A 25,228-nucleotide genomic window follows, 5' to 3' on the forward strand; every position below is an offset into this window, starting at 1 on the left:
CTTCCTCAGGCTTAGAGTTCGCCGATGTAGAAGGAACCGTCGACGGCTTGGTGGTGAGGGCTGCCTGAATGGCCACTCGGAAACACTCTGCGGCACCTTGGAAGTCGGCACGCGCAGTTATGATTCCTCGTGGTCCCGGCATCTTCAGTATCATGTATGTATAGTGCGGAATGGCCATGAATTTGGCCAGTCCCGGCCTCCCGATGATGGCGTTGTACCCGCAGTCGAAGTTCGCCACCTCGAACCTCAGGAACTCGGTTCTGTAGTTCTCCGGAGTTCCGAAGGTGACCGGCATGTAGATGTGGCCCAGCGGGTACTCCCCTTCCGTCGGCACGATGCCGAAGAAAGGAGTGTCCGACTCGTGGAGCTCTTTGAGGTGAACTCCCAAGCCTTGGAGTGTACGGGGGAAGGTGACGTTGATGCTGCTCCCCCCGTCCACTAGCACCTTCTTTACCCGGCTCTCTCGGATCACCGGATCGACGAGGAGCGGGTATTTGCCTGGATGGTCGAAGTTGAGCCACTGATCCTCCCGAGTGAAAGTGATCGGGTGCTCCGACCACCGGTACGGGGCGGGAGGACTGGTGGTCGCCACCAGTATCTGGCGGTCGTTGAGCTTTTGTTGTCTTTTGTTCTCCTGCGACCCATGTCCGCCGAAGATGACGTTGACCTCCCTGTCAACGCGCGGGAAAGCTCCTCCTCCCCCCTCCTCCTGCCGATGGGGCTGTCGTGGTTCATCTGGTCCTCCCCTCGGCGGAGGAGGCGGTAGAGGTTGGAAGGGTCGGCCGTGCCCGACGGAGTGCTTGAAGTCCCGGCAGTTTCGAAGGGTGTGGCGCATGTCCTTGTGGTACGGGCACTGGGCGTCGAGGATGTCGTCCAGCGTGCGCTCGCCTCCACGAGGTCCTCCTCGGGCGCGAGAGGCGGGTGGTCCGGCGGCGTGTACTTCTTCTCGAGGCCTCTTCTCCCAGCGTTTGTCGGACGGCTGGTTCGTGTCACGCCGTGGCGCTGCCGGTGCAGGCTTTGCTCCTCCGATGAGATCCTGGGCCCGCTCGTCGGCGGTGATGTAGAGGTCGGCTTCCCGGAACAGCTCCTCGGAAGTAGTCGGCGCCTTTTGTAGTATGGCTCGGACGAAAATCGAGTCATTGGATCCTCTGTAGAAGTCCTCGATCACGGCCGCCTCCGTGACCTCGGGGATGCGGTTTCTCATGGTCTGGAACCTTTTAAGGTATGACCGGAGAGTCTCATCCCCCCGGCGCTTGATGGATTTGAGGTCCCATGGTTGCGCCGGCTTGTCGGAGAGGGACTGGAAGTTGGCGATGAAACGTCGACTGAAGTCTCCCCAGTCGTCGATGTAGTGTCAGGGTAGATGTCGCAGCCACTGCAACGCATCTTGCCCAAGGACGATGGGCAGATATGCGGTCATGACGTCTTCGGATGCTCCGGCAGCTCGAGCGGCAGTGGTGTAGACGGCTAACCAACCCCCTGGGTCCTGCTTAGGTTCATATTTGTCGACATTGGATACCTTGAAGTTGGGAGGCCATTGGATGGCCCTAAGGCGCGGAGTAAGTGCAGATACTTCGCACGTGTCCTCCTGTCGTCGGGGATGACGTCTGTCCCGGGGAGGGGAGTGGTGGTGGCGGTTCCTCGACCGTCCCCGGGTGGTACCGCCAGTTGAAGCTGTTGCCGACTCAGTCCTGGTGGCCTGGCTTTGAGTCGGGAAGCCATGATCTCGGTCATACTCCTCCCGACGGCGAATTTCGTTCTCATGCCGCCGTTCGCGCGAAGCATTGATGGAGCTTCGCGCGTCTCGGCGACTGTTGATGGTGTGTCGCAAATCGTTCGGCGGGTGAGCGAGCGGTAGAAGATGGTTGGCCGCCTGAGTAAACAGGCGTCGGTATCCCTCGGCGTCGGGAGTCCGAGGAAGTCCGTCAGCTATCCGAGCTAGAACGCCTCCGACTTCGCTCGGCGTGTTCATAGCTCGAGCGAAGTCGGGGTTCAAGTTGCGCCCGAAGAGCGGATTCTCGCGTCGTTGCCTTGCATCTTGCTCGGCTTGCTCCTGAGTCCGACGGCGATCACGTCGTCGAGAGTTCCTTCGTTCCCTGAAGACGCGTTCTTCCGGAGTTTCTCCTATCTCTGAGACCTCGTCTCGCGAGACAGGCTGCTCCGGATCCCTTTCTCCAGCTGCGTGATGTCGTCGAACATTCCTGCGTCGGTTCCTTCGTCGGCGGGATTCTCGCTGAGGCGGTTCTTCTCCAGGCGCGGTCGGTTCATCGTCGGAGATGGCGAGCGACTCTGCTCTCCCGATGAAGAGGACGTCGGGGTAGAACGGTACTGCTGCCGCGGCGACTTTCTTTCCGTTCTCCTTTGAGGTCGGAGGAACGGGAAGAACGATTTGCCTCTCCCTGGTCTCCTTCTTTCTCATGACCCGTGTCCATTCTTTCGTCGGGGAAGTAGACAGCGGAGTCTTCCGGGTCAGCGAGCTTCTAGCTCCAGCCTCCCCGGAGACAATCTTTTTCCGAAGAGCCGGAGGTAGCGTCTTTCCAGCATTTTCGGAGTTTGTTGGAGGAGACTTCTGTTCCGGCAGATCTGCGAGGCGGTGTAGAATTCCTTCTTCATCTGCTACGGACGAGATTGTCCCGAAGCAGAATACAGATCCGGGACGCACGGCGATTTTGCTGTGGAAGGTGACGGCCATTGAGCTAGCTTGGATCGTCGACACACCCCCTACCTGGCGCGCCAGCTGTCGGTGTTTTGGGTCCGACCGCACACCCGGGGTTGCCCCTCAAGGTGTTTTTAGGAGTAGGACGGTGTCGACGACTGTAGCAAAATGGTTCGTGCTGGTCGCACGAGGAACAGTAGACAAGATTTGCAGGTTCGGGCCGCTTAGAAGTGCGTAACACCCTACGTCCTGGTGAGTATATGAGCGTGGTTACAAGAGGGTCCTCCGGATAGAGGACGTAGAGAGTTTATGTGTATGGCTAAGTAGAACAGGGGCGATCGTTCTGAAGGGGTGCCCCCTAGGTCTTATATATTCGACCGTGGGGCAGTACACGTGAGTATGATAACAACAAGTAGCTAAAAGATAGTGAACCTCTTGAGTTTATCCCTACGTAACCCTTGCCGACTTATCCTCGCATGGCTCTGTTGCATGTGGGCTTCAGCGCGGGAAAGTCGGGTCTCTGTTGCGATTCATTCGCCCGACGTTGTGGGCCGTCTGGGTTTGCGCTAATCAGTCTCACGTCTTCTTTTCTTTGTTGGTTGTCCTTCCCTAGGCCCACGAAAGAATGACCTTACGAATTATTGGGCCCTTGGGCCTTTCGTGAGGCCTTTTACTTCTTTAGTGGACCCAGGGGATATCTATCCCCCACATCCGCTCAATGGTACAGAGTGTAAAAGTCTAGGTGAGAACAAATTCCTCTTCACCTTTAGGCAGGCGTCGGGGAAGAAAAGAGCTCTTGAGGAACGGCCATGGATGTTCTCAAACGAGCTCTTGATTATGGCGGATCTGGATGAATCGAAGGCAATAAAGGAGATTGAATTTTTTTATATTCCAATTTGGATCCGGGTGCTGATGATCCCGATTGGACTGATTAACAAGGAGACCGGGGAGGCTATTGGTAACTCGGTGGGAGAGTTTCTGGAGGTTGAAGAAGATGATGGGGTGGTTGCTGTGGGGAAGTATCTTCGTGTTAAAATTATGCTGGATGTGCGCAAACCGCTCATGAGAGGTGTTACAATGAAGGTTGGCAAGGTTGGAGCAAAAAAATGGTGCCCGATCGTGTATGAATATCTCCCAGATTTTTGTTACACTTGTGGGGTAATTGGACATACTTTCAAAGGTTGCTCAGTGAAGTTGGGGAAAGGAGAGAAGCAACCATATGATAGGGGGTTGCGATGCATACCAACTCGAGCTATGGGCACCGGGTCAAATAGGGGTGTACCACGTTTGGGCTTTCAGGAGTTAAACTCAAAAGAAAAGCACGATGGGAAGAACTTTGTCTTGCCTTCACGTAGTAACGCTCCAACATGGAAGAAATCTGTGGAGCCAAATGCTATAACAAATGTGGTGAGGGGGAAGGATATTGTGAAGAAAGTTATGGAGTCAACAGTAGTTGATCTTGAGAAAGAAGGGGAAAAAGAGAGGGCAAATGAAGTTCCCTTTGGGGAAAAGGAGAAACAACAGGAGGAAGACGTTATACAGGCCACATCCCACGTCAATAGTGTTATGCAAGTTGAAGTGAACATAGGGCTGAACAAGGAGAAAGAAAGGAAGTTTAAGCGTTTTCGCAGAATGAACAAACAAGCTGCTGGGGCGAATGATGAGTTGGGAGACTTGGGTAAAAGATCAAGGGAGGCGATGTTGTTGGACCAGGAAGATGAGGGAGTTATCCTCAAGAAAGTAAGAATTGAATCCGATGGAGTAGATGCAAGTGCAACTATTTCTACACCATATGTGAAAGTGGGACTGTCGGAACAGCTCCGCGAGACGCAATGAGAATTGTAGCCTGGAACTGTCGGGGATTGGGGAATGGCCCGGCAGTAAAAGGCCTTCTGGCTCTTCAGAAGGAGGAGGACCCCGACATCTTGTTTCTCTCAGAAACTAAGATGTGCAGAAGAAGAATTGAAAGTTTTCGGTGGAAATTGGGTATGGCAAATGTGGTGGTGAAAGATTGTGTTGGTCAAAGTGGAGGGATGGCGATGTTTTGGAAACAAAACATAAACCTAAAACTCAATATGGTTTCGCGGTTGTTCATTGATGTCGATGTGGTGGAGGAAGATGGTTTCATATGGAGGCTTACAGGCATCTATGGTGAACCAAGGGCGGATAAGAGGGAAGTCACATGGAAGGCTCTACGAATGTTGAATACTCATACAAGGCGACCGTGGATGATGTGTGGGGATTTCAATGAGATTCTCATGCAATGTGAGAAAGAAGGTGGAGAACAAAGAAGTCGGACATCCATGGAATCGTTTAGAGTTGCTCTGGAGGACTGTGGTCTGAGTGATCTTGGTTTCTCAGGGGATCAATTCACCTGGAGAAATAATAGCAAATGCCAGGACTGGTACATCAAAGAGCGTCTTGATAGGGCAGTGGCTGATGTCTGTTGGAGAAACCACTTCCCTGGAGGCCATGTCCGCAATGGGAATATGTACCATTCTGATCATAGAGCGATTGTGATTGATACAGAGGAACCGGAGATGCATCACAATCAGCGGAGTCATAAATTTTTCCGATTTGAAGCTGCATGGGTGAAAGAGGAAAATTGTGTAACAATTGTGGAGAATGCATGTAAAGGATGTGTGGAAGCTAGAGGGAGGTCAGTCTCCGAAGCGGTGAAGGCAGTGTCACAAGATCTTGGTGACTGGAGCAAAAATATTTTAGGAGACCTAGAAAGGAGAATTAAAACACTGAAGAAAGAGCTTGACATGTGCAGAAGGGGTAACATATCACAAGTTTGCATTGAGAAGGAACAATTGCTAAAAGTTAAACTGCAGAAACTTGAGGAGCAGCAGGAGATGTACTGGAGGCAGCGAGCCAAGGTCCATTGGCTTCGCAATGGCGACAAGAATACAAAATATTTTCACCAATCAGCATCTGAACGCAAGAGGAGAAGTAGTATTAAAAGTTTGAAGAAGGATGATGGGTCAATTATTTTCGAGAAGGCAGAGATTCATGATTTTATTTTCAAACATTACACTAATATATTCCAATCAAGGGGTTGTTCTCGAGCTGATGAGGTACTGAGCTGTGTTCCAGTCAAGGTCACTGCGCAAATGAATGAAAATCTGTTAAGTGAAGTAACTGATGAAGAGATCAAAAAAGCTCTGGACAATATTGGTGACCTCAAAGCACCAGGTATTGATGGCATGCCTTCTCTTTTTTATAAGCAATATTGGTCGGTTGTGGGGAAAAGAATAAGTTTTGAAGTTAAGAATTTTCTTCGGGGAGGTGATATGCCACAAAACTGGAACGATACTGTAATCACCTTAATACCAAAAATTCCCAAGCCAGAGCATGTCAAAGACCTTCGGCCGATTAGTCTGTGCAATGTGATTTACAAAATAGCCTAAAAAATCCTTGCAAATAGATTGAAAGATATCCTCCCAAATATAATTTCTCTAAATCAAAGTGCTTTCGTTCCGGGGAGGATGATTACTGACAATGTTCTTCTGGCCTATGAATTTACACACTTTATGAGGAATAAGAAATCAGGAGCTAATGGGTACGCTGCAATTAAGCTCGACATGAGTAAGGCGTATGACCGTGTGGAGTGGGGTTTTTTAGAAAAAATGATGAGGAGGTTGGGTTTCCATGAACAGTGGATCAATATCATTATGAAGTGTATGACTACTGTTTCTTATCAAATTAATATCAATGGTAATTTAACTGATGCCATTCAGCCACAACGTGGGCTCAGACAGGGGGATCCACTATCCCCTTATCTTTTTCTCCTCTGCGCTGAAGGTTTTTCAGCCTTACTCCATGATGCGGAAGCGAAGGGTCTGTTGGGGGGCATCTGTATTTGCAATAATGCACCGAGTGTTAACCATTTATTATTTGCTGATGATTCTCTACTTCTGATCAAAGCTGATGAACACAGTGTGCATCACTTGCAAAATATTCTTTCACTGTATGAGGTTTGCTCGGGGCAAATGATAAACAAGGAAAAGTCATGCATCATGTTCAGTAAGAATACCAAGCAGAGTATCAGGAAAGAGGTGATGAGGAAATTGAATATAAAGACTGAAGCCATGAATGATAAATATTTGGGACTGCCAGTTTATATGGGGAGATCTAAAGCTCAAACCTTTGCATATCTGAAGGATAGAATATGGAAAAAGATTCAAGGCTGGAAAATAAAACTTCTGTCCAAGGCAGGGAAGGAAGTACTCATTAAGGCAGTCATTCAGTCTATGCCTACCTATGCGATGTCTGTTTTTGATCTGACCAAAATGTTGTGTGATGAGATCAGCTCCATGATTGGAAGATTCTGGTGGGCAAATCAGGATAATGAGAAGAAAATTCATTGGTTGTCCTGGGAGATGATGAGTAAACGAAAATCAAAGGGAGGCATGGGTTTCAGGGATGTACACTGCTTTAACCTGGCCATGTTAGCTCGATAGGGCTGGCGTTTAATTCATTACCCTGATTCCTTATGTGCTCAAGTGTTGAAGGCACGGTATTTCCCACATGGTAATCTACTCAAGGCAAAAGAGAAATCAGGGATTTCTTATGCATGGCGAAGTATTCTTCATGGTGTTCAAGCGTTACAGAAGGGGCTCATCTGGCGAGTGGGAAACAGAGAAAATATTAACATCTGGTTGGACCCTTGGATACTGAATGGGGCAAATCAAAGACCAGCGACACCAAAAGGAAGGACTATCTTAACAAAGGTGGCAGACTTGATTGATCCTAATACTGGTCTTTGGGATAGAGATCTTGTTGAGGCAGTTTTCTGGGACATTGATGCAAATCTAATTCTTGCCATTCCAATTCAGATGGATCAGGAGGATCACGTGGCATGGCACCCTGATACAAAGGGCCTCTTCACAGTGAAATCAGCTTATCACACTATAAAAGATAAGGAAGAATTGATGGATCAGAGACAGTTGGGTGAATCTTCAAATGGAGCAAGTAGGAATGTACAACAATTTTGGTCTCGCCTCTGGAAACTGAAATGCCAACCGAAGGTGGTTCATTTTTTATGGAGATTAGCTCATAACAGTCATCCTTTGCGTTCAAATTTGAAAAGAAAAGGTATGCAATTAGATACACGTTGTCCAATGTGTAGTCAGTTTGACGAGGATGGTGGTCATTTGTTCCTGAAATGCAAAGATGTTAAAAAATGTTGGAGGACTCTTGGTTTAGAAGATTTCAGATTAAATCTGTTAAAAGAAGCAACGACTCAGAACATGGTCCATGAAATTATTAAATTACCAGAGACAGTTCGTTTGGTAATTATTTATTTACTCTGGGCTTGGTGGAATGTAAGAAACAAAGTGATCAATGGTGAAAAAAGGAACTCAACTGATGAATTAGTTCACTCGGTAATGAGCATGACAGGATGGGAGAAAATTGTGAAAGGTACGAAACCAAGAAATGCAGCTGCTGTACAGATGCAAGAACGATGGACTCCACCACCTGAAGGTTTCCTCAAAATTAATTGTGATGGAGCTTTTCTACCAGAGCTGAAAGTAGGAGCATGGGGGTTTGTCATCAGAGACCATACTGGTGATAGTATAGCAGCAGGCGCAGGGAAGTTATACAAAGCTTTCCAAGCGATGCACGCTGAAACTGTTGGTTGTTTAGAAGCGCTAAAGGCTGCTCGTGATTTAGGCATTGGCAATATTATTTTGGAGACCGATTGCCTCAACCTGGTGAAAGCCCTGAAGTCAACATCATTTGATCTATGCGTTGAAGGATGGCTCTTTAAGGAATTAAGACATCTTATGTTTTCAGATTTTATTTCTTGTTCTGTTAAGCATTGTAATCGTATTTGTAATACGGGTGCACATTCTATAGCTCACTTTGCTTTATCTGGGGACCCGGAGCTTGTTATGTTGTGGACAGCTCCCCTCCCAACCTTTGTAAACGATGTTTTGGTCCGCGATATGAGTGCTGGACCTGATGTTTAATGATAGTAAGGCTTGGGATTTTCAAAAAAAAAGTACACCTGATGTAGTCTCAAAGGTACATTGAAATGGAAACTAAACTTGGACGACGCAAAGACTTCCACTACACTCCGGTATTAGTGTATTCAATTCCAAGTTCATACTTATGCTCTCATTGCCTTTTTGCTCTTAATTGACATTTTTGGTGAGGCAATGGGGTTAAAGGGCCAAGAATAATCCCGTTTTGGTGCTTAATGCCAAAGGGGGAGAAATTAAGGCCAAAGAAAAATGAATCAGCCAACCACTTGTGAATTTTGAAAATAATAGAGTAAGAATTTATGATTTGCTCAAAATACTCTTATTGCAAAATTTGGTCTCTTGTGGGGGAGAATTTTTATTATGGGAAAAAGGGGGAGTTTTTGGCACTTGATTAATTTTACTCTTGGAATATCTCTCTATGTGCCCAAACAAGCGTGTTTGACTTAGACATAGGAAAAATGAATTTGATTTGCAAAAACAAACCAAGTGGTGGCAAAGAGTGATCCGAATATACCAAATCCCAAGTAAAGAGAATTTGGTCTTCATTTGCATTGATGTTGCACTTCGTTTTGCTTTTTTATGTGTTGGCATGAATCACCAAAAAGTGGGAGATTGAAAGGGAAATGTGTCATTGGGCCATTTCTATAATGTTTTGGTGATTAAATGCCCAACATGTTTGATTAAGTACTAATGTGCTAAATAAATGAGAAGTGCAAATCAAAGGAGAAGGTATGTCTCTAGACCTAGTGAATTGTTTTTCAGTACTAACATGTCTGTCCAAGTGCTAGAAACAGTGCAGAGAAAACAGAAAAGAAATTGGAAAAGACTTGGCTGTGAACAACCAAGTATCTGCTCGGGCCTGGCACACCGGACTGTCCGGTGGTGCACCTGACTGTGTCCGGTGCGTCAGGCTGGTCAACGGTGAGTAGCCGGTCTCGGGAATCGATGGAGTTGTACGACTATAATTCACCGAACTATCCGGTGGTGCACCGGACTGTCCGGTGAGTCATCCGCGACGAACTCGCCGCTCTCGGGAAACGAAAAAGGCGACGTGGTTATAATTCACCGGACTGTCCGGTGGTGCACCGGACTGTCCGGTGAGCCAACGGTCGCCAGCGCCAACGGTCGGCCGCGCAATCTGCGGGCGACACGTGGACTGCTCCAACGGACAGCTGGGGCACCAGACTATCCGGTGCGCCAACGGGCCCGGAGGAGCAACGGTCGGATACGCCCGATATGGAAGGAGATCGTGCACCAGACATGAACAGTGGTTGTCCGGTGGTGCACCGACAAGAATGGCCTTCCAAATTGATCTCCAACGACTTCTAGCTGCCTTGAAGCTATAGAAGGGACCCCTAGGCGCATGGAGGAGTACACCAAGCTTTCAAGAAATATTCTAAGACTCCCAGACTCTGACTCCACGCATTTGATTCTCTGTATTAGTGATTTGAGCTCCATTTGAGTTGCGAACTCCGTGTATTGTGTTTCGAGCTCAAGTCGTGACTTGTGTGCGTGGTTGTACTGCGGATTTGAGTCTTGCGTGTGTTGCTCTCCCCAACCTTACTCTGTGCTTTCCTTGTGATCTCTATTGTAAGGACGAGAGACTCCAAACTGTGGAGATTCCTTGCACACGGGAAAAAGACTCTAATGGAAAAGACCATGATATTCAAGTTGATCATCGGATCACTTGAAAGGGGTTGAGTGCAACCCTCGTCCATTGGGAAGCCATAACGTGGAAGTAGGCAAGTGTTACTTGGCCAAACTACGGGATAAAAATCGTGTCTCTTGTGTTGCTTTCTCTGTGGTTGTTGTGTTCACAAGAACTCGCTTCAAAGCTACTTAGTCGCACTAACTCTCAAATAAACTCAAGCTTGTGGCTATTTAGTGTTTGATTTTACAGGATCACCTATTCATCCCCTCTAGGTGTTCTCAATGAATTGTCCGTTGGTTTTGATAATATATTTAAGTTTGAATAAAATTTGTTTGATAAATTTAGTGAAAATTATGAGTGTGACGATGATTTGGTTGGATAAATTTTGCAAAGTTTAAACTAGTGGATTATATGGTGGTATGATATACATAAAACGACCACTTTAGCTATTCCGCTTTACGTCACCAAAAACGGAGCAACCTAAAACAGGAGTAACATTGCGCCACAGTAAAAAAAGATTAAGATTAACAAGACGATGCAATAAATCAAGCATATAGGTGTCTGTCACAGGTTATAGTGTCAGCACACCAAAATTCAGTCATTAATAATAGAATTTCCAGAACAACTTTTTCGCATGGTTAGACCCGTAAAGAGGCCCATGGTACATAGCTTCTTATATTGTACTTCTCCGTTCTTTTTTATTTATCGTGTTTTAATTTAAAAATGAAGTAGCGGATGACAAATATTCAAGAACAGGTAGTATAAAGGAACAAGAATTTCTCCGGCGCCTGAAAAAAGTACAGGGGAAGGAGAATAATTGGCAGTGACGTGAGCACTGACACGAATGAATACAGCTCCATATCTATTCTGAATCCAATCTATCCATCTTTATCTCAAGATACTGACGTAATTATCAGTGGGATCAAAAAGGAACTCCTGACATAAAAGTCCTGAATTCCTGGTATGCAGACAGTTATTTTTGGTTGACCAAATCAGCGCCGCTGACATACCTAGCAACAAATGAGATCAGTCTGAATGGAGCACCAATGATCGGAGCGTCAGAAAATGGAACCTCATCTATCTCATCGGCTGCTCCCGGTTGCCCTGGGACATCCTCATGGATCTGTATCTCATCCAATGGAACAGGAACGATTTCTTCGATTGTTCTTGGTCCATCAAATCGGTGTTCATTGACATCAACATGACCTTGAACAATAGTATTGCTGGTGCCTATTTCTGGAAGTTGTATTGATGTTTCCTCTGTATAATTACTAGCATAGTCATTGCTGGGAATGTCGTAGATTTGACGATAGCTGTTGTCAGGATTAAGTTTCACTGGACTGCTCAGACCTCTCTCAGCAAACAGTTTGTTACCCTGCAGGAAGAAACAATTATTTTGTGCAAACAGTTATTAATTGCATATACAAGTAACTAAGTTCTCAACAGAGACGCAAATGATTGGATCCTAATCCATCGTAAAGAATACATATGCTAAAGAACTAACTACAGTATCCATAGGTTGGCACACAAACATGAGATGAACATTCCTTCTGATCCAACAAGAGTAAATATATCCCACATTATTATAAATAGATCATAATCCCTTATTTCATGCTATCATAAGATTACTTCCCTTTGCCCAACCCTTGTGTTTCTTCTTTATATATGCCAACCCGTCTTTTGCCACGAATGACTCTCCTCGACTCCTCCCATGCCAATGGTAGTAAGAAATAATTTGGTACAATAAATACTTGATGACAGGGCAACATATATGTAGTGAAACTGTGAAAAGAAAGAAACACTAAAATAGTATAGCCTGAAAAAATATTTAATTTGCCTATCACCTCTGAAAAATCAATTGTCTGTTGCTGAAGTGGCGAGTTGGCAAAATGCACTTGATCCATCACCTTATTATCAGGGAACTGCATTACAGTTTTTGTTACACTCTACATATAAACACTGAGATTATTGTGTAGGAACAGATATATTAGACAGCAAATAACAAGAATCAAAAGGTCAAACATACAGCCATCATGGAAAAAATCAGAATTGCCACTAAAATATCATGCAGAACCTTTACCTTTTCAATCATTAAGGCTTCACTAGGAGCAGCCTTTGCTTCAAGTGCTTGTAGTCTTGAATCAAGTTCATATATTTTTTTTACCAACATCTGATTTTCCTCAGAAGTATTGTTTGAAGCTTCCTCCAACACCTTCACCTGCCAGACTTTGTTATTAAATGGTAATATCAGAGGATAGAACTAACATTATCTATACAACAAATGGCATCCAAATGGCCAAAGTGCCAAATTTGACATGTTCACATTCTGGCAGATAAACCATGAGAACAATAGAACTTTAACTGTACATGATGCAGCATGTTGAAATATTTAAATTTAAACAGAAATTCAAAGTACTTTAGTAGTTCACTTTTTTCCTCAAGTAGGTAGCTAGAATTGCACAACCAACTCTATACAAATACAAAACGAAATAGTCAAATAAAAAAACCTGTACCTGTACCAGCAGGGATTTGTTTGTTTCCTCCAGCCCACTTAATCTTTCTTTAAGCAAAGACTGAAGAAATCAGTTATACATCAGCCAAAGTAAAGAAAGAAAAAACACTAGCCTTCACAACGGTGCAGAATATCAAGCAAAACTAGTAATCCATGTGTTACCTCTTGATGAGTTAAGGTATCATTGATGTTGTCTATGCACCTGACTTTGTTATCCACAACTTCCTACATGAAATCAGGGGATACGGACTTATAACAAGAGCATGTAACTCCCTACAAGGGTTGTGTTTGTAGTCGAGAAAAAAAAACTAACAACAGCTAAGGGCTTGTTCGGTTATTCCCAATACACATGGATTGGATGGGATTGGAAAAAATTGTGAAGAAGTTTGACTTGTTTGGGATTCAAACCCATCCAATCCCGCTCAATCCACATGGATTGAGAGCTAACCGAACAAGCCCTAATATGGTATCTGAGTTGAATAGTTGATGGCACAAGCTTAGACCGTGTCCAGCAGTCTACCCATAGTTTACCTAAAACATTGTTTTTTCACTGTTCTGCACTATAGACTGCACTGCTCGCAGAGTGGAGTTTTAATATGGATATGGAGATGGGTAAGCGCTGCTGGAGATAGTCTTAAAATGGTATCTCGTCATTTTGGGGTTCCAATATCATCAGGAGAACAGAAGGTTCTACATTGTCCGTAACTCCTCTCCAGTGCGTAATATGTAGTGAGTACAGTTATTGATCTACCTATAACTGAGTTCTTTATAGGAATTTTATACATGCATCAAGGGTCATGGCCCTAGATGCCCTATGTACAATCTACCCCAGAATCTCAGTCACTAGAATCAGGCAAGATTGACACAGTGACAAATATGTCCACTCAAGTATTGAAATCAGCTGAAGAAACATCAAATACCTCCTTCTTAATCAGCACATCATAACCACTCTGTAGACTATTCAGTTTTTCCTCCAAAAGGACCTGCAGATCAGAATGACAAAAAAATAGTGTCATTCATTTTGCCAAAAGGAAGAAAAATGCAAATGATCAAATCACAGCATAGTTTGCATCCAGCACACAAAGTATACCTCATTTTGAGCATGACAACCCACTTCGTTATGCAACTTTTCAAGTTCACCCTCCATGGTGATCTGCAGGAGAAGGATATTGAAGGAATGAAACAACATTTCTTATGTGATGGTTCTAGCACTTGAATATGCATGTGCTCAGAACTCATCAAACCAAAGTAGTAAGCACATAGACATATGGCATAAGGACATAAATAAAATATGGTACAAGCATGTCAGAAACTACTTTGATACGCATGTGTGATGTGTCCTGTCCTGTATACAGAACATGATGCATGACTGAGACATCCGAGGGTAAAATAGTTGAATAAATTACATAAATTCATTGACACAAAACCTCCCTCTAATACTAGATACAAGTTATTTTACCAATGGAAACACAAATTGAGGGTTTGATTTGAATGCAAGGATTTCACATGAATCAGTTCCATTTTACAGCAAAAACAGAGGAACAGTAAATGTTTCCCATGTTCCAAACAGGGCCTAAAGTGCAAGAGAAAATGACATTGCTGCCCTCCGTTTCTTTTGTCGCTACATGGTCCACCATAAAATGCTTTAAGTAAGATTGAGAGTGCAACATGAAGAAACTAGAGTCATATACCTCAAAGTTGTAAAACGACTTATACTTAGTTCATGGGTAAGTCAAAATGTTTTATATATGGCTTCATAGGGACTACACCACAGTAGAATTTTGTAAATCGGAAAATGGTAAATTCAAATATGCTTCAGATAGATCTTTTCAATTGCTGCTACGAAAGCAGGTAGACTGAGTGTTGGCAGTTGTAATTGGGAAAGTTGATTCAAAGATGGAATGGTGAATACATTTGTACCGAATAAAAGCTTCAGAAAAGAAAACATAAGCAAAAACAGTTTTCTAATCATGCATCTATGCATACCACTTTTTGAAGCCACAAACTCTTTTCATTCTCCAACTGCTTTATTGTCTCATGTAATTTATCCTGCATTGCAATGCTTTATTGTCTGATTAAGTCATTTAGAGAAGTGTGGAACAAAAATAAAGCCACATGATCGACATAAATATATAACTATTGAACGAATACTGTGAAGTTACTATATATTATCAATTCAAGTGCTGATCAAATTAACAAGTATTTTAAGAAAATGAAAAAAGATGTCGCATTTGCAATATCACAAACCAACAAAATACTCACGAGTTTGGCTTCATGAAGTCTATGCATGTCAAGCTCCACACTAGACTCTGACAGTCCAACACTCCTCTGATCTGCAGGGACTGCATTGCTAGCCTTGTGATTCTCCTGTGTCATCATAGGTTCGTTGTTTTGATAGCATGCAATACACTCTCCAATGGAGGATGTAGTGTCGTAAGCACTTGTGCCATTATAATCTGCCTGTATATTTGGCTGATGATTCTTGTACTGAGGAAGTTCCTCTCCAACACTGGACATGACATCATCTGCATCAGAACCTTTATGATGATCTATTGGGGCTAACTCATGATTGTGATTCTGAGAAGCAGCTTCCCCAGCAATGGATGTGACATCAGCGGCATTCTTCCCTTGGTTTCCCTTCTTCTTCTTGTTCCTCTTCTTTTTGGAATCCATCTCTCTTTGCACAGCTCAGACCTTCAACAAAACCTTGTATTGATGAATACAGACAAAAGAATATATTTTCAGCTCCATTTTGATGAACCGAGTGTTTGATCAGCACAACTGAATATGTTAAATGCAGGTCCAATGTTTCGAGTGCACATGATGATTGGAAAAAAAAACAGCTAGCTTATGCACACAGCTTCAAACTTCATGAGATCATAAATCACACAAATCTCCCACTTGCAGCAAACTACAACACCTCTCTCTAATCCAGGGGTGAAGCTAGGTACTGAGCTGTGGGTGCACATGCTGACATGCACTCACGGAAATTTGCAAAACTAGTGAAATTGACTAGATTTTCACCATATATGCACCACCAAAAAGATATTATTATGCACCCTCAAGCCATATGCACTCTCCTCTGATTTACTCTACCTTCGCCATTGCTCTAATCTCTATGATGAATGTCAGAAGGGCAAATACAAGCAACAGCAAACTCCCTTATTCAGTTAACCAGAAAAAACTTGCAAACGCAACCAAGATCCTAACACACACCACCGAACATCTTTAAATTATAAGTTCAGAGAAGCTTCTCCTTTCACAGTCACCCGTGCTCGTGAATGTGCGTAAGCAACACGATTTCTAGTCACAACCAGATGACACACGGCACGTCCCGCGTTTAAGAATCTAACTCGACGAATTTGCGTACATAGAAAACCTAAATGTTGCAAACCACATGGTTAATAAATAATCGAAGCCAGAATCGCGATGATAGTTGAATTGCTATACAAGATTCGCTGTCAAGTATTGGGAAATGCCTGTGGACCAAGAGAACTAACCCTAGAAATGCCGCCGCAGCCGCTCCTGTCTGGCTCCAAACGATGGAGGGTAGCGATCTGGGTCTGGCGACTAGAATAGCGGGGGATAAAATGAGCTGGGAGGGTTGATTTCGGAGAGAGAAGGGGGAAGCGTGCGCCTGTTTGATTAAATGCTGGGGATCTGCGTCGGGGTGAGGAGTGGACCTGCAGGACGAGGACGGGGGTTGGCTGAAGCACGACGCCGGTGGCGTGTCGGTCAATCGGTGTCGCTGGCTCGAGACAATTGGATATTTGGACTTTAAATAGTGTGCTTCGCAATAATGTCATCTTAAAGATTTAATCCGTAAAAAAGTACTATAAACCTTCTCTAATTGATTATACTGTCATTTAACGTATATCCTTCCTTTTTATAATCTGATCTCAAGTATTAATTATACACATTTATTATTTGAAGATATGGCACCAGAAAACCCGAACGAACAGAACCCGATTGAATCTCCTCCTGATTCTCTCGCCAATCGCCATGGATCCCGCACATGCTGCAGCTGTTGACCGGGGATCTCGAATAGTGACCTCAGTGCCGGAGCACACACCGAGCTTTTCCTTAGAGGAGGAGCCCCCATGACCCGCGCAGTCCGCCGGGGTCGTCCTCGCTGCGCCGGTCGTCAGGGTCGCCCTCGCGGCGCTGTTCGCTAAGGTCGCCCTCGTCGCGCCGTCCGCCGGGCTGGAGGAGGACGTGCTTGCCAAGGCCGCGCCGACAATCGCGCTCGGCGAGGAGGTGGTAGCCGAAGTCGCGCTCACTAGGGCCGCCTCGCCTGATCTCCCTATGACGACAATGGCTGGTGTGGCGGAGGCCGCACTGACTAGGGCTGCCTCGCTCGATCTCCCTGTGATAGCCATGGATGCTGCGCCGAGTATCGGTGTGACGGAGGTCACGCTGGACAGTGCCGCCTCGCCCGCTTGACGGCCATGGATGTCGTATCGTCGCCCATGGATGTCGTATCTGAGAACGTGATTGCGCCCATGGATGTTGGATCGTCACCCACTACGATTGCTCTCGTTAGATCTTTGCTCCCCAATATTTCTTCTCCGACAATACAGTACAATCTCCATGTACTTCCTGTCCAAAGGTGATTGTTATTGTTAGCGTTGTTTTTACCATGTCATTTTTTTGCTATGCCATACTGCTGTCCATGACCATCTCTGTTGGCGAGCAGCACCAGTTGCCGAGCTGTTTGGCAAGCAGCATCAGTTGTCGAGCTGGTCGGCGAGCAGGAGCAGCTGTTTGCGTGCAGCACTTGTCGGTGAGCAGCAAGCCAGCAACTGCAGTGTTCGTTCGTGTTTTCTGGTGGCCATATCTTCAAATAATAAATGTGTATAACTAATAAAGGGGTAAAAGTGTCTTGTCAGGAAGAAAATACATGAGATTAGATTATAAAAAGGAAGGATATACGTTAAATGGTAGTATAATCAATTAGAGAAGGTTTGTAGTACTTTTTTACGGATTAAATCTTTCGGATGACATTATTGCGAAGCGCACTGTTTAGAGTCCTAAATATGCAATTGTCTCCGCTGGCTCTCAAAACATAAATTGTTTGGAGATTAAAGTTTAAATATAAAGTAAAAATGAATAAACTGTTGAGCTTTGATAAAAACATTTTTTTCTAGGAAACGACCAAATGATTCTATTTCATGTTCGAAATGAGATGGTTTTATGGCTAAGGGGTGTTTAGTTTCGTAGGTTATCCTTGTGAAATAAACTTTAAAAACTAAAGTTTAGTCCCTTAGATTTCTATTCGGAATGTCTGATTTAGTTATATTGCTTATCGATTTAAGGACTAAAGTGACTAAACTTTAGAAGTTTAGAAAATAGGAACCAAACACCCCCTAAGCCCCCTAAGTTTGATCTCCTCTAAATTATATCCCAGCAAGGTCTCTAAAATTATTTTAGGGTGCTATTAACCAACAATCATGTTCCAACAGTTTTTTAAACGAGATCTCCAAATATACTAACTTCCTAAATATCACTATTTAGTACCTAAACTTGGAGAGTGTTTCACACTTCAAATAGCCTACTTTGTGTCCCACTTACCACTGTGAAATCACCGGTTCACACTCGTGTATAAGTAATGCACTTTGAATGATTTAAAGTGCAAAAAAGATTATTTTAGCATCATTATTTAACAAAGTCTAAGGAAGACACATTCAAAAAATACAAGAAAACAACTGATCGTGATTCATATCGAATGAAAAAATAGTAGTCAAGAGAGTAATGATGATTATTTAACTATCGAAACAAACCAAGCCAGGTACTAACAATGATCATACTGCTTATAATGATTCACATGCTATGTTTGCCTCTAGTTCTACTTTTGTTCATGGTAGAAGTAGGCCTAGGAGAAATCATGTTGTGCCTCATGTGCCTAGGAAAGTGTGCAATGAACCCACTACTGTTTTTCATGCTTGCAACACTTCTTTTGTACTTTCATGTAAGAATGAAAAAATAGTTGCTAGGAAGTTGGGATCCAAATACAAGGGAGACAAGACTTGTATTTGGGTTCCAAAAATTATTGTGACTAACCTTGCAGGACCCAACAAGAGTTGTGTACCTAAAACCCAAGCTTAAATTGCCTTGCATGTTTATGCATCCGGGGCTCTAGCTGGATAATCGACAGCGGGTGCACAAACCACATGACGGGGGAGAAGATGTTCACCTCCTACGTCAAGAACAAGGATTCCCAGGATACAATCATATTTGGAGATGGGAACCAAGGCAAGGTCAAAGGCTTGGGCAAGATTGTCATCACTAACGAGCACTCAATATTGAATGTATTTCTAGTAGAGTCGCTTGGGTACAACCTTGTGTCTGTAAGTCAATTGTGTCACATGGGTTACAATTGTCTATTTACAAACGTTGATGTATCTGTTTTTAGAAGGAGTGATGGTTCATTAGCCTTTAAGGGTGTATTAGACGGCAGGCTCTACTTGGTTGATTTTTCAAAAGAGAATGCCGATCTAGATGCATGCTTAATCGCTAAGACTAATATGGGCTGGTTGTGGCATCATCGTCTAGCACATGTTGGGATGAAGAACCTTCATAAGCTTCTAAAGGGAGATCATGTGTTAGGACTAACCGATGTCTGTTTTGAGAAAGACAGACCCTATGCAGCATGTCAGGCAGGGAAACAGGTGGGAAGCACTCATCACGGCAAGAATGTGATGACAACATCAAAACCACTAGAGCTCTTTCACATGGATCTCTTCGGACCCGTTGCCTATCTAAGCATCGAGGGAAGTAAGTATGGTCTTGTAATTGTTGATGAATTTTTATGCTTCACTTTGGTGTTCTTTTTACAGGGTAAGTCAGAAACCCAAGGGACCCTAAAGCGCTTCTTGAAAAGAGCTCAAAATGAGTTTGAGCTTAAGGTGAAGAAGATAAGGAGCGACAATGGGTCCGAGTTCAAGAATCTACAAGTTGAAGAATTACTTGAGGAGGAAGGCATCAAGCACGAGTTCTCCGCTCCCTACACACCACAACAAAATGGTGTGGTAGAGAGGAAGAACAGGACGCTAATCGACATGGCGAGAACGATGCTTGGAGAGTTCAAGACACCCGAACGGTTTTGGTCGGAAGCTGTGAACATGGCTTGCCACGCCATAAACCGGCTCTATCTGCATCGCCTCCTCAAGAAGACGTCCTACGAACTTCTTACTAGTAACAAACTCAATGTTTCTTACTTTCATGTATTTGGGAGCAAATGCTACATTCTGTTGAAGAAAGGTAGACATTCTAAATTTGATCCCAAGGCTGTAGAAGGGTTTTTACTAGGATATGACTCAAATACAAAGGCGTATAGGGTCTTCAACAAATCATCGGGATTAGTTAAAGTCTCTAGCGACGTTGTATTTGATGAGACTAATGGCTCTCCAAGAGAGCAAATTGATCTTGATGATATAGATGAAGATGAAGTTCCAACGGCCGCAATGCGCACGATGGCGATAGGTGATGTGCGACCACAGGAACTACAGGAACAAGATCAGCCTTCTTCCTCGACACTGGTGCATTCCCCAACTCAAGATGATGGACATGTACCTCAAGAAGAGGAGCGTGATCAAAGGGGAGCACAAGAAGAACATGTTACGGAGGAAGAAGCACCACAGGCCCCTCCAACTCAAGTCCGAGCGACGATCAAAAGACATCACCCCGTCGATCAGATTTTGAGTGACATCAGCAAGGGAGTAACTACTCTCTCACAATTAGCAAACTTTTGTGAGCATTACTCTTATTATAGCATGTGATTCGCTCAAAATACTCTTATTGCAAAAAATGGTCTCTTGTGGGGGAGAATTTTGATTATGGGAAAAGGGGGAGTTTTTGGCACTTGACTAATTTTACTCTTGGAATATCTCTCTATGTGCCCAAACAACCGTGTTTAACTTAGAGATAGGAAAGTGAATTTGATTTGCAAAAACAAACCAAGTGGTGGCAAAGAATGATCCAAATATGCCAAATACTAAGTAAAGAGAAATGGGTCTTCATTTGCATTGATGTTGCAGTTCTTTTTGTTGCTTTTTGATGTGTTGGCATGAATCACCAAAAAGGGAGAGATTGAAAGGGAAATGTTCCCTTGAGCCATTTCTATAATGTTTTGGTGATTAAATGCCCAACACGTTTGATTAAGTTCTTATGTGCTAAACTAGGTAAATGCTCGTGCGTTGCTACGGAATGAACATATTCTGATAAGATGCATTGAAATTCAAAAATACTAATTGTCATTTTATGTTCTTGTTAACACCTTTTAAAAATTAAAAAAAATTACATACCTTAAAAGCATTACACATAGAATAAATCCATCATGCGTAGTAAAATTCAATGTTTATTGGCCACTCAAGTAATCTGCTCTAGACATACTATTCAAATGTATAGTTTTTGTTATATATCTAAAAATATTGGAATGACTTATAATTTAAAAAGAAGAGAATGAGTTATTATTTGAAAAGAAAGAGTACAATGTCTAATATTGTTGCCACACAAATACTGTATTCATGGCATCCTTGCTTTCTCGCTCTCACGAGTCCTGGATTAGTAGGTTTACAGAACAAGCCTCTCTCTATGTTCAGTGTGAAGTATAGAATGAAGCGAAGAAAACTAATTGCATAACACGCCCTATATAAGCCTTGTTTATAACTGTAGCTTAGAATTTATTGAGATAAGCCCGCCCTCAGTTTCAGTTGTGGCTTAGAAATCAAGGCATACTGATGTATTTGGCTTCTGAACCTCATTTATACGAAACATGCACATCACCTCAATAATTTTCTGCTGCTTGTATCAAGTGGACAATATTGGTTACCTATAAGAGCCTTGTTTTAGAACATATATGGCACAAATGGTGATGACTGGAAGTGAACTCAGAAAAGAATAAGTCACAAAAAATATTTTCTTTGAAGGAATTACTTCACCATGTGCTTACACAACAGACATTTTTCAACTGCTGAATTCACATTTTTTGTTTGTAGTGGACTTCAACCTTTGTCAAAATGAACTGAGTGCCACGATTCAAACATGAGTTGTGAATTCATATAAAAAAACTTATATCCTTCTACAGTTATAAACAGTGGCAACTGAATGAATTAACCAGATATTTGTACCCCACCAAGTGCATGCTTATCAACCTAGAAGACCAAATCAAGGTATCAACTGAGATGCCTTTGCCATAAACAATCTGTTCCAGTATTGAAGATTCCAAAACAATTTGTCAATCTCATTAAGAGGTAGTAAAAAATATTATGTTGACAAGTTTGCTGGTGCAGTAGCTTCCTAATAGGGAGTTAACTAAGTAAAAGGAAATGAGACACAGAACAAGCAATAATCACCTACATCTTCATGCCATCTTCAACAAGCCACAAGTAATCATAGACTCGTGGGATATGAAGTTAGAAGGCATTCGAGTTTGGATCTTCAATCCATCAAGCAAGCATATTCAATAACTCCACAAGGTTCCTTGCAGTAATCAGTCGAACAACATTAAAAAATAAAACAGTGTACACTTAAAATAAAAGTTTCTCAAGTTATGAGCATAAAATTCAACAAAACTGACAAATGAGAGTCAGAAACACACTATACTCAGGAGTCAAGACAAAGGAATCCATCCCACACATCAAGGCACTAACAGAAGGATATTTTTTGTAAATGTAAATTGTTAGAGCAAAAAGAGAAAAGCATTTCCATAGTTTGAACATATCATTCAACTAATGTCTTGTTTGGCATAAACCTATACTGTTACAAAGGACTATGGATTGCATAATTGGATATAGTTAGCAAAATCACAAGTGCTTGTAGCATAAAATGCATTTACCATGAATACATGATACATATCACATGACAATCACAGTGAATGAGGTGGAAGAAGTGACACATCACATAACCCACGGTGAATATTGTAATATTTAACAAAAATATATGGTGGACTCGTAAAAATATTTTAGTTAGACAATTCAGGAGAGTAGTGGGTTAATGCCATAGTAAGCTAAGACAACACAAGTTGGAAGTTAAATGAAGCACTGAAATCTCAAACATCTTGGCCTCTTTCTTCTAGGAGAGTAAATAAATCTATATCAAAGTTGCTAGCATATGACCTTGTGATGCCTGCACCAAGAATAGGATAAAATAAAACTACACCTCATTTTATAAGGTTCAGCAAGCAATGATAGCCCTCAATTTACCTTATTTACTAAGTTAACATCCACTGTTTGTACTATGTTTTAATCATAATAAGGTTTACAAATTGTTAATGTAAGATAATTATGACTTACTTAAATTATCCTTGCAATCATTTTGTGTGCCAATAGACATAATTAGGAAAGTTCAAAAGGTGTTAACTTAGTGTGGATTACTGAGTAAATAACAGAAATGTAATGCTAGAAACCATGTGTTATCCCATTTAACCAACAAGGCAAGAAGCAGGGAGTGGAATAATTTAAGTACCAATGACCAAACGGGTGAAAAAGTACAGTGGAAAAAGCAGTCGAGGCTGCCAACAGGAATATGAGTTGCTCCTTTCCTCCATCATATGAATCCTTTGCATCCATTTGTAAATGAACTAAGTTTTTGATATTAGAAACTAAAACAAGAACATGGGAAACATTGGCATAAAATCATTCAACGAATCGAAGAAAATTGGATATTTACGAAACTACAAACAAAGCTAAGGTAACATAATGAATTGACGCGAGCAAAACTAATAAAAATTGGTCAAAGAGTGATGGTATACGATGCCTTCAATTATATGGTACAAAATAAACAAAAAAAAGGATCATGTATTTTTTTAGTGGGAACAAACAATTTTCTTACCCATTGAGAAAACTTAACAGTTCCAAATAAATTCTTTTGTAGTTACACAGTATGTGTGTGGGTTGTATTCTTATGCTTTCTTCTCCTTAATGCAATGATATACAACTCTCCTGTGTGTTCGACCAAAAAAACGAAACCTAAAAAGTCATCAGAAGTGTAGCTCCTAGCAGTGAGAACTTGTAACTACAAACCTTACAAGTTGTACTACTATGTATAATTTCTGTAGTGGAGGACGCAAAAGTTTGAACATCTACCATGTCCAAGCACATATATTTGATATATAAGGAAAAGGTTCGGCCACTCATTAAGCAAAGAAAGCTGACCTACACAAAATTTGGAATAAATATGCCCAAGCAAAGAAAGCAGACTTGTACTGGATCTAAAAAGATAATCTGACTCCACTGGTGGTGTGCAGACATGAGAGAAATGCTTCCAGGGTGCGGTGGACTAGACGTGGTGGATCGACCTCCTCCTCGATGTCGTTCTACTGCTCGTGCTCGTTGCTTGGCATAGCAATGACGCTAGTCATTGCGTCGCCTTCGTGTTGCAGCAATGGCGCCACATGGGACTTCTGTTTGTAGGCGAGAGCATCTGGCTGATCTGGAGCTCAGTGAGGGTGGCATTCAGCACGAGCTGCTGCCCCGCATAGAGAAGCCGCAAATCCTGACCATACCCGGAATTGGGGTCGCACAAGTGAGGAGCTATGGGGCTAGGGTTATGGTGGAGTGCAGGCTTAGGGTGGGGCGGCGGTGGCGGATGGGCCTGAGAACGAACCTTGGTATGTGTGACACTGGTGGTGACAGTGGCAGAGGCGGAGAGGGGCACAAGGCCATGGTCGGGATGGGCTCCAGCGGCCGGCGACAGACTCAGGAATGGTGGAGGGCGGAGCAAGGGAAGAAGGCGATCGGGAAGAGGGCGAGGGCATCGGGCACCACCCCTTCCCTCCCAACCTCCTTTTTCTCCCTCTCGATGCTGGATCTAGCCTCGGGCCATGTCGTCGTAATCTTTGCGCGGAATGGGAGGGAGGGAGGGAGACGTGGGATGGGGGCGCAATCATCGCGCGGGGATGAGGGCTGGCCTGCACGGTGATGGGGGCAACGACATTTTCGGGAAGGTGGGCGGCGGACACGCTACCGCAGCAAGATTAGCGGGGGGGGCGAAGACGGGGGTGTGTGCGACGCTCGCGCGGCACGTGCGCGGCGTGATTAGCAGGGGGGAGCCGTGGTGAAGGTGGTGGACACCCTCCTTATCCTCTTAAGGAGTAGTAGAGATGTGGTTGTCCACCAGTATCCTTCACTCTATTCAAAAAATACAGCAATACTACCTCCGTTCTCAAATATTTGTCGCCCGCTAGTTCATTTTTGCACTAAACCGTGACAAATAAAAAAGAACGGAGGGAGTACTATTTGTGAAAAGACTTTGCGCCAATATTTGGTAGTTATTTGTTCTCTACTTCCTAGGACATTCTACAAGTTTCAATATAAGCACACCCAGTAACCTGGACATTGAAAGCACATTTATTTTTGGCGAATTAGACTCTTCACACCTAATTGGATTCCAAGTCCCAATTGGGAAGTTCAGTAAAA

General features: G+C 43.4%; 1 protein-coding gene across 10 annotated transcripts; it reads right to left on the reverse strand.

Moving 5' to 3' along the window:
- Positions 1–10,841: 10,841 nt before the first annotated feature.
- On the reverse strand, positions 10,842–24,785 carry LOC100192998 (Mitochondrial ATP synthase D chain-related protein). Of its 10 annotated transcripts, none has more exons than XM_035960117.1 (10): positions 16,496–24,785; positions 15,075–15,518; positions 14,799–14,861; positions 13,903–13,965; positions 13,733–13,795; positions 12,975–13,037; positions 12,814–12,873; positions 12,381–12,518; positions 12,145–12,222; positions 10,842–11,675 (listed from the first exon to the last, which is right to left on the reverse strand). In XM_035960117.1, the coding sequence occupies exons 2-10, from the start codon at positions 15,483–15,485 to the stop codon at positions 11,274–11,276; spliced, it is 1,341 nt and encodes a 446-aa protein (XP_035816010.1). In that variant the 5' UTR covers positions 15,486–15,518; positions 16,496–24,785; the 3' UTR covers positions 10,842–11,273. The 10 variants fall into 10 exon arrangements, with proteins under 10 accessions (XP_035816010.1, XP_020394846.1, XP_035815982.1 ...); XM_020539257.3 differs by having other exon boundaries at positions 15,075–15,506; positions 16,313–24,785; XM_035960089.1 differs by having other exon boundaries at positions 15,075–16,191; positions 16,313–24,785.
- Positions 24,786–25,228: the final 443 nt, after the last annotated feature.

The sequence above is a fragment of the Zea mays genome, chromosome 1 (assembly GCF_902167145.1).
Source record: "Zea mays cultivar B73 chromosome 1, Zm-B73-REFERENCE-NAM-5.0, whole genome shotgun sequence".
Lineage (NCBI taxonomy): Eukaryota > Viridiplantae > Streptophyta > Magnoliopsida > Poales > Poaceae > Zea > Zea mays.

Excerpts from the sequence above, each read along its gene's own strand:
- LOC100192998 (XM_035960033.1), bottom strand. The coding sequence starts at position 15,485 with ATGGATTCCAAAAAGAAGAGGAACAAGAAGAAGAAGGGAAACCAAGGG. Across the intron at positions 13,796-13,902 it reads GTTGTCATGCTCAAAATGAG|GTCCTTTTGGAGGAAAAACT; the intron begins GTATACTTTGTG and ends TCTGATCTGCAG. Across the intron at positions 13,038-13,732 it reads ATGTGCTGATTAAGAAGGAG|GAAGTTGTGGATAACAAAGT; the intron begins GTATTTGATGTT and ends GATTTCATGTAG.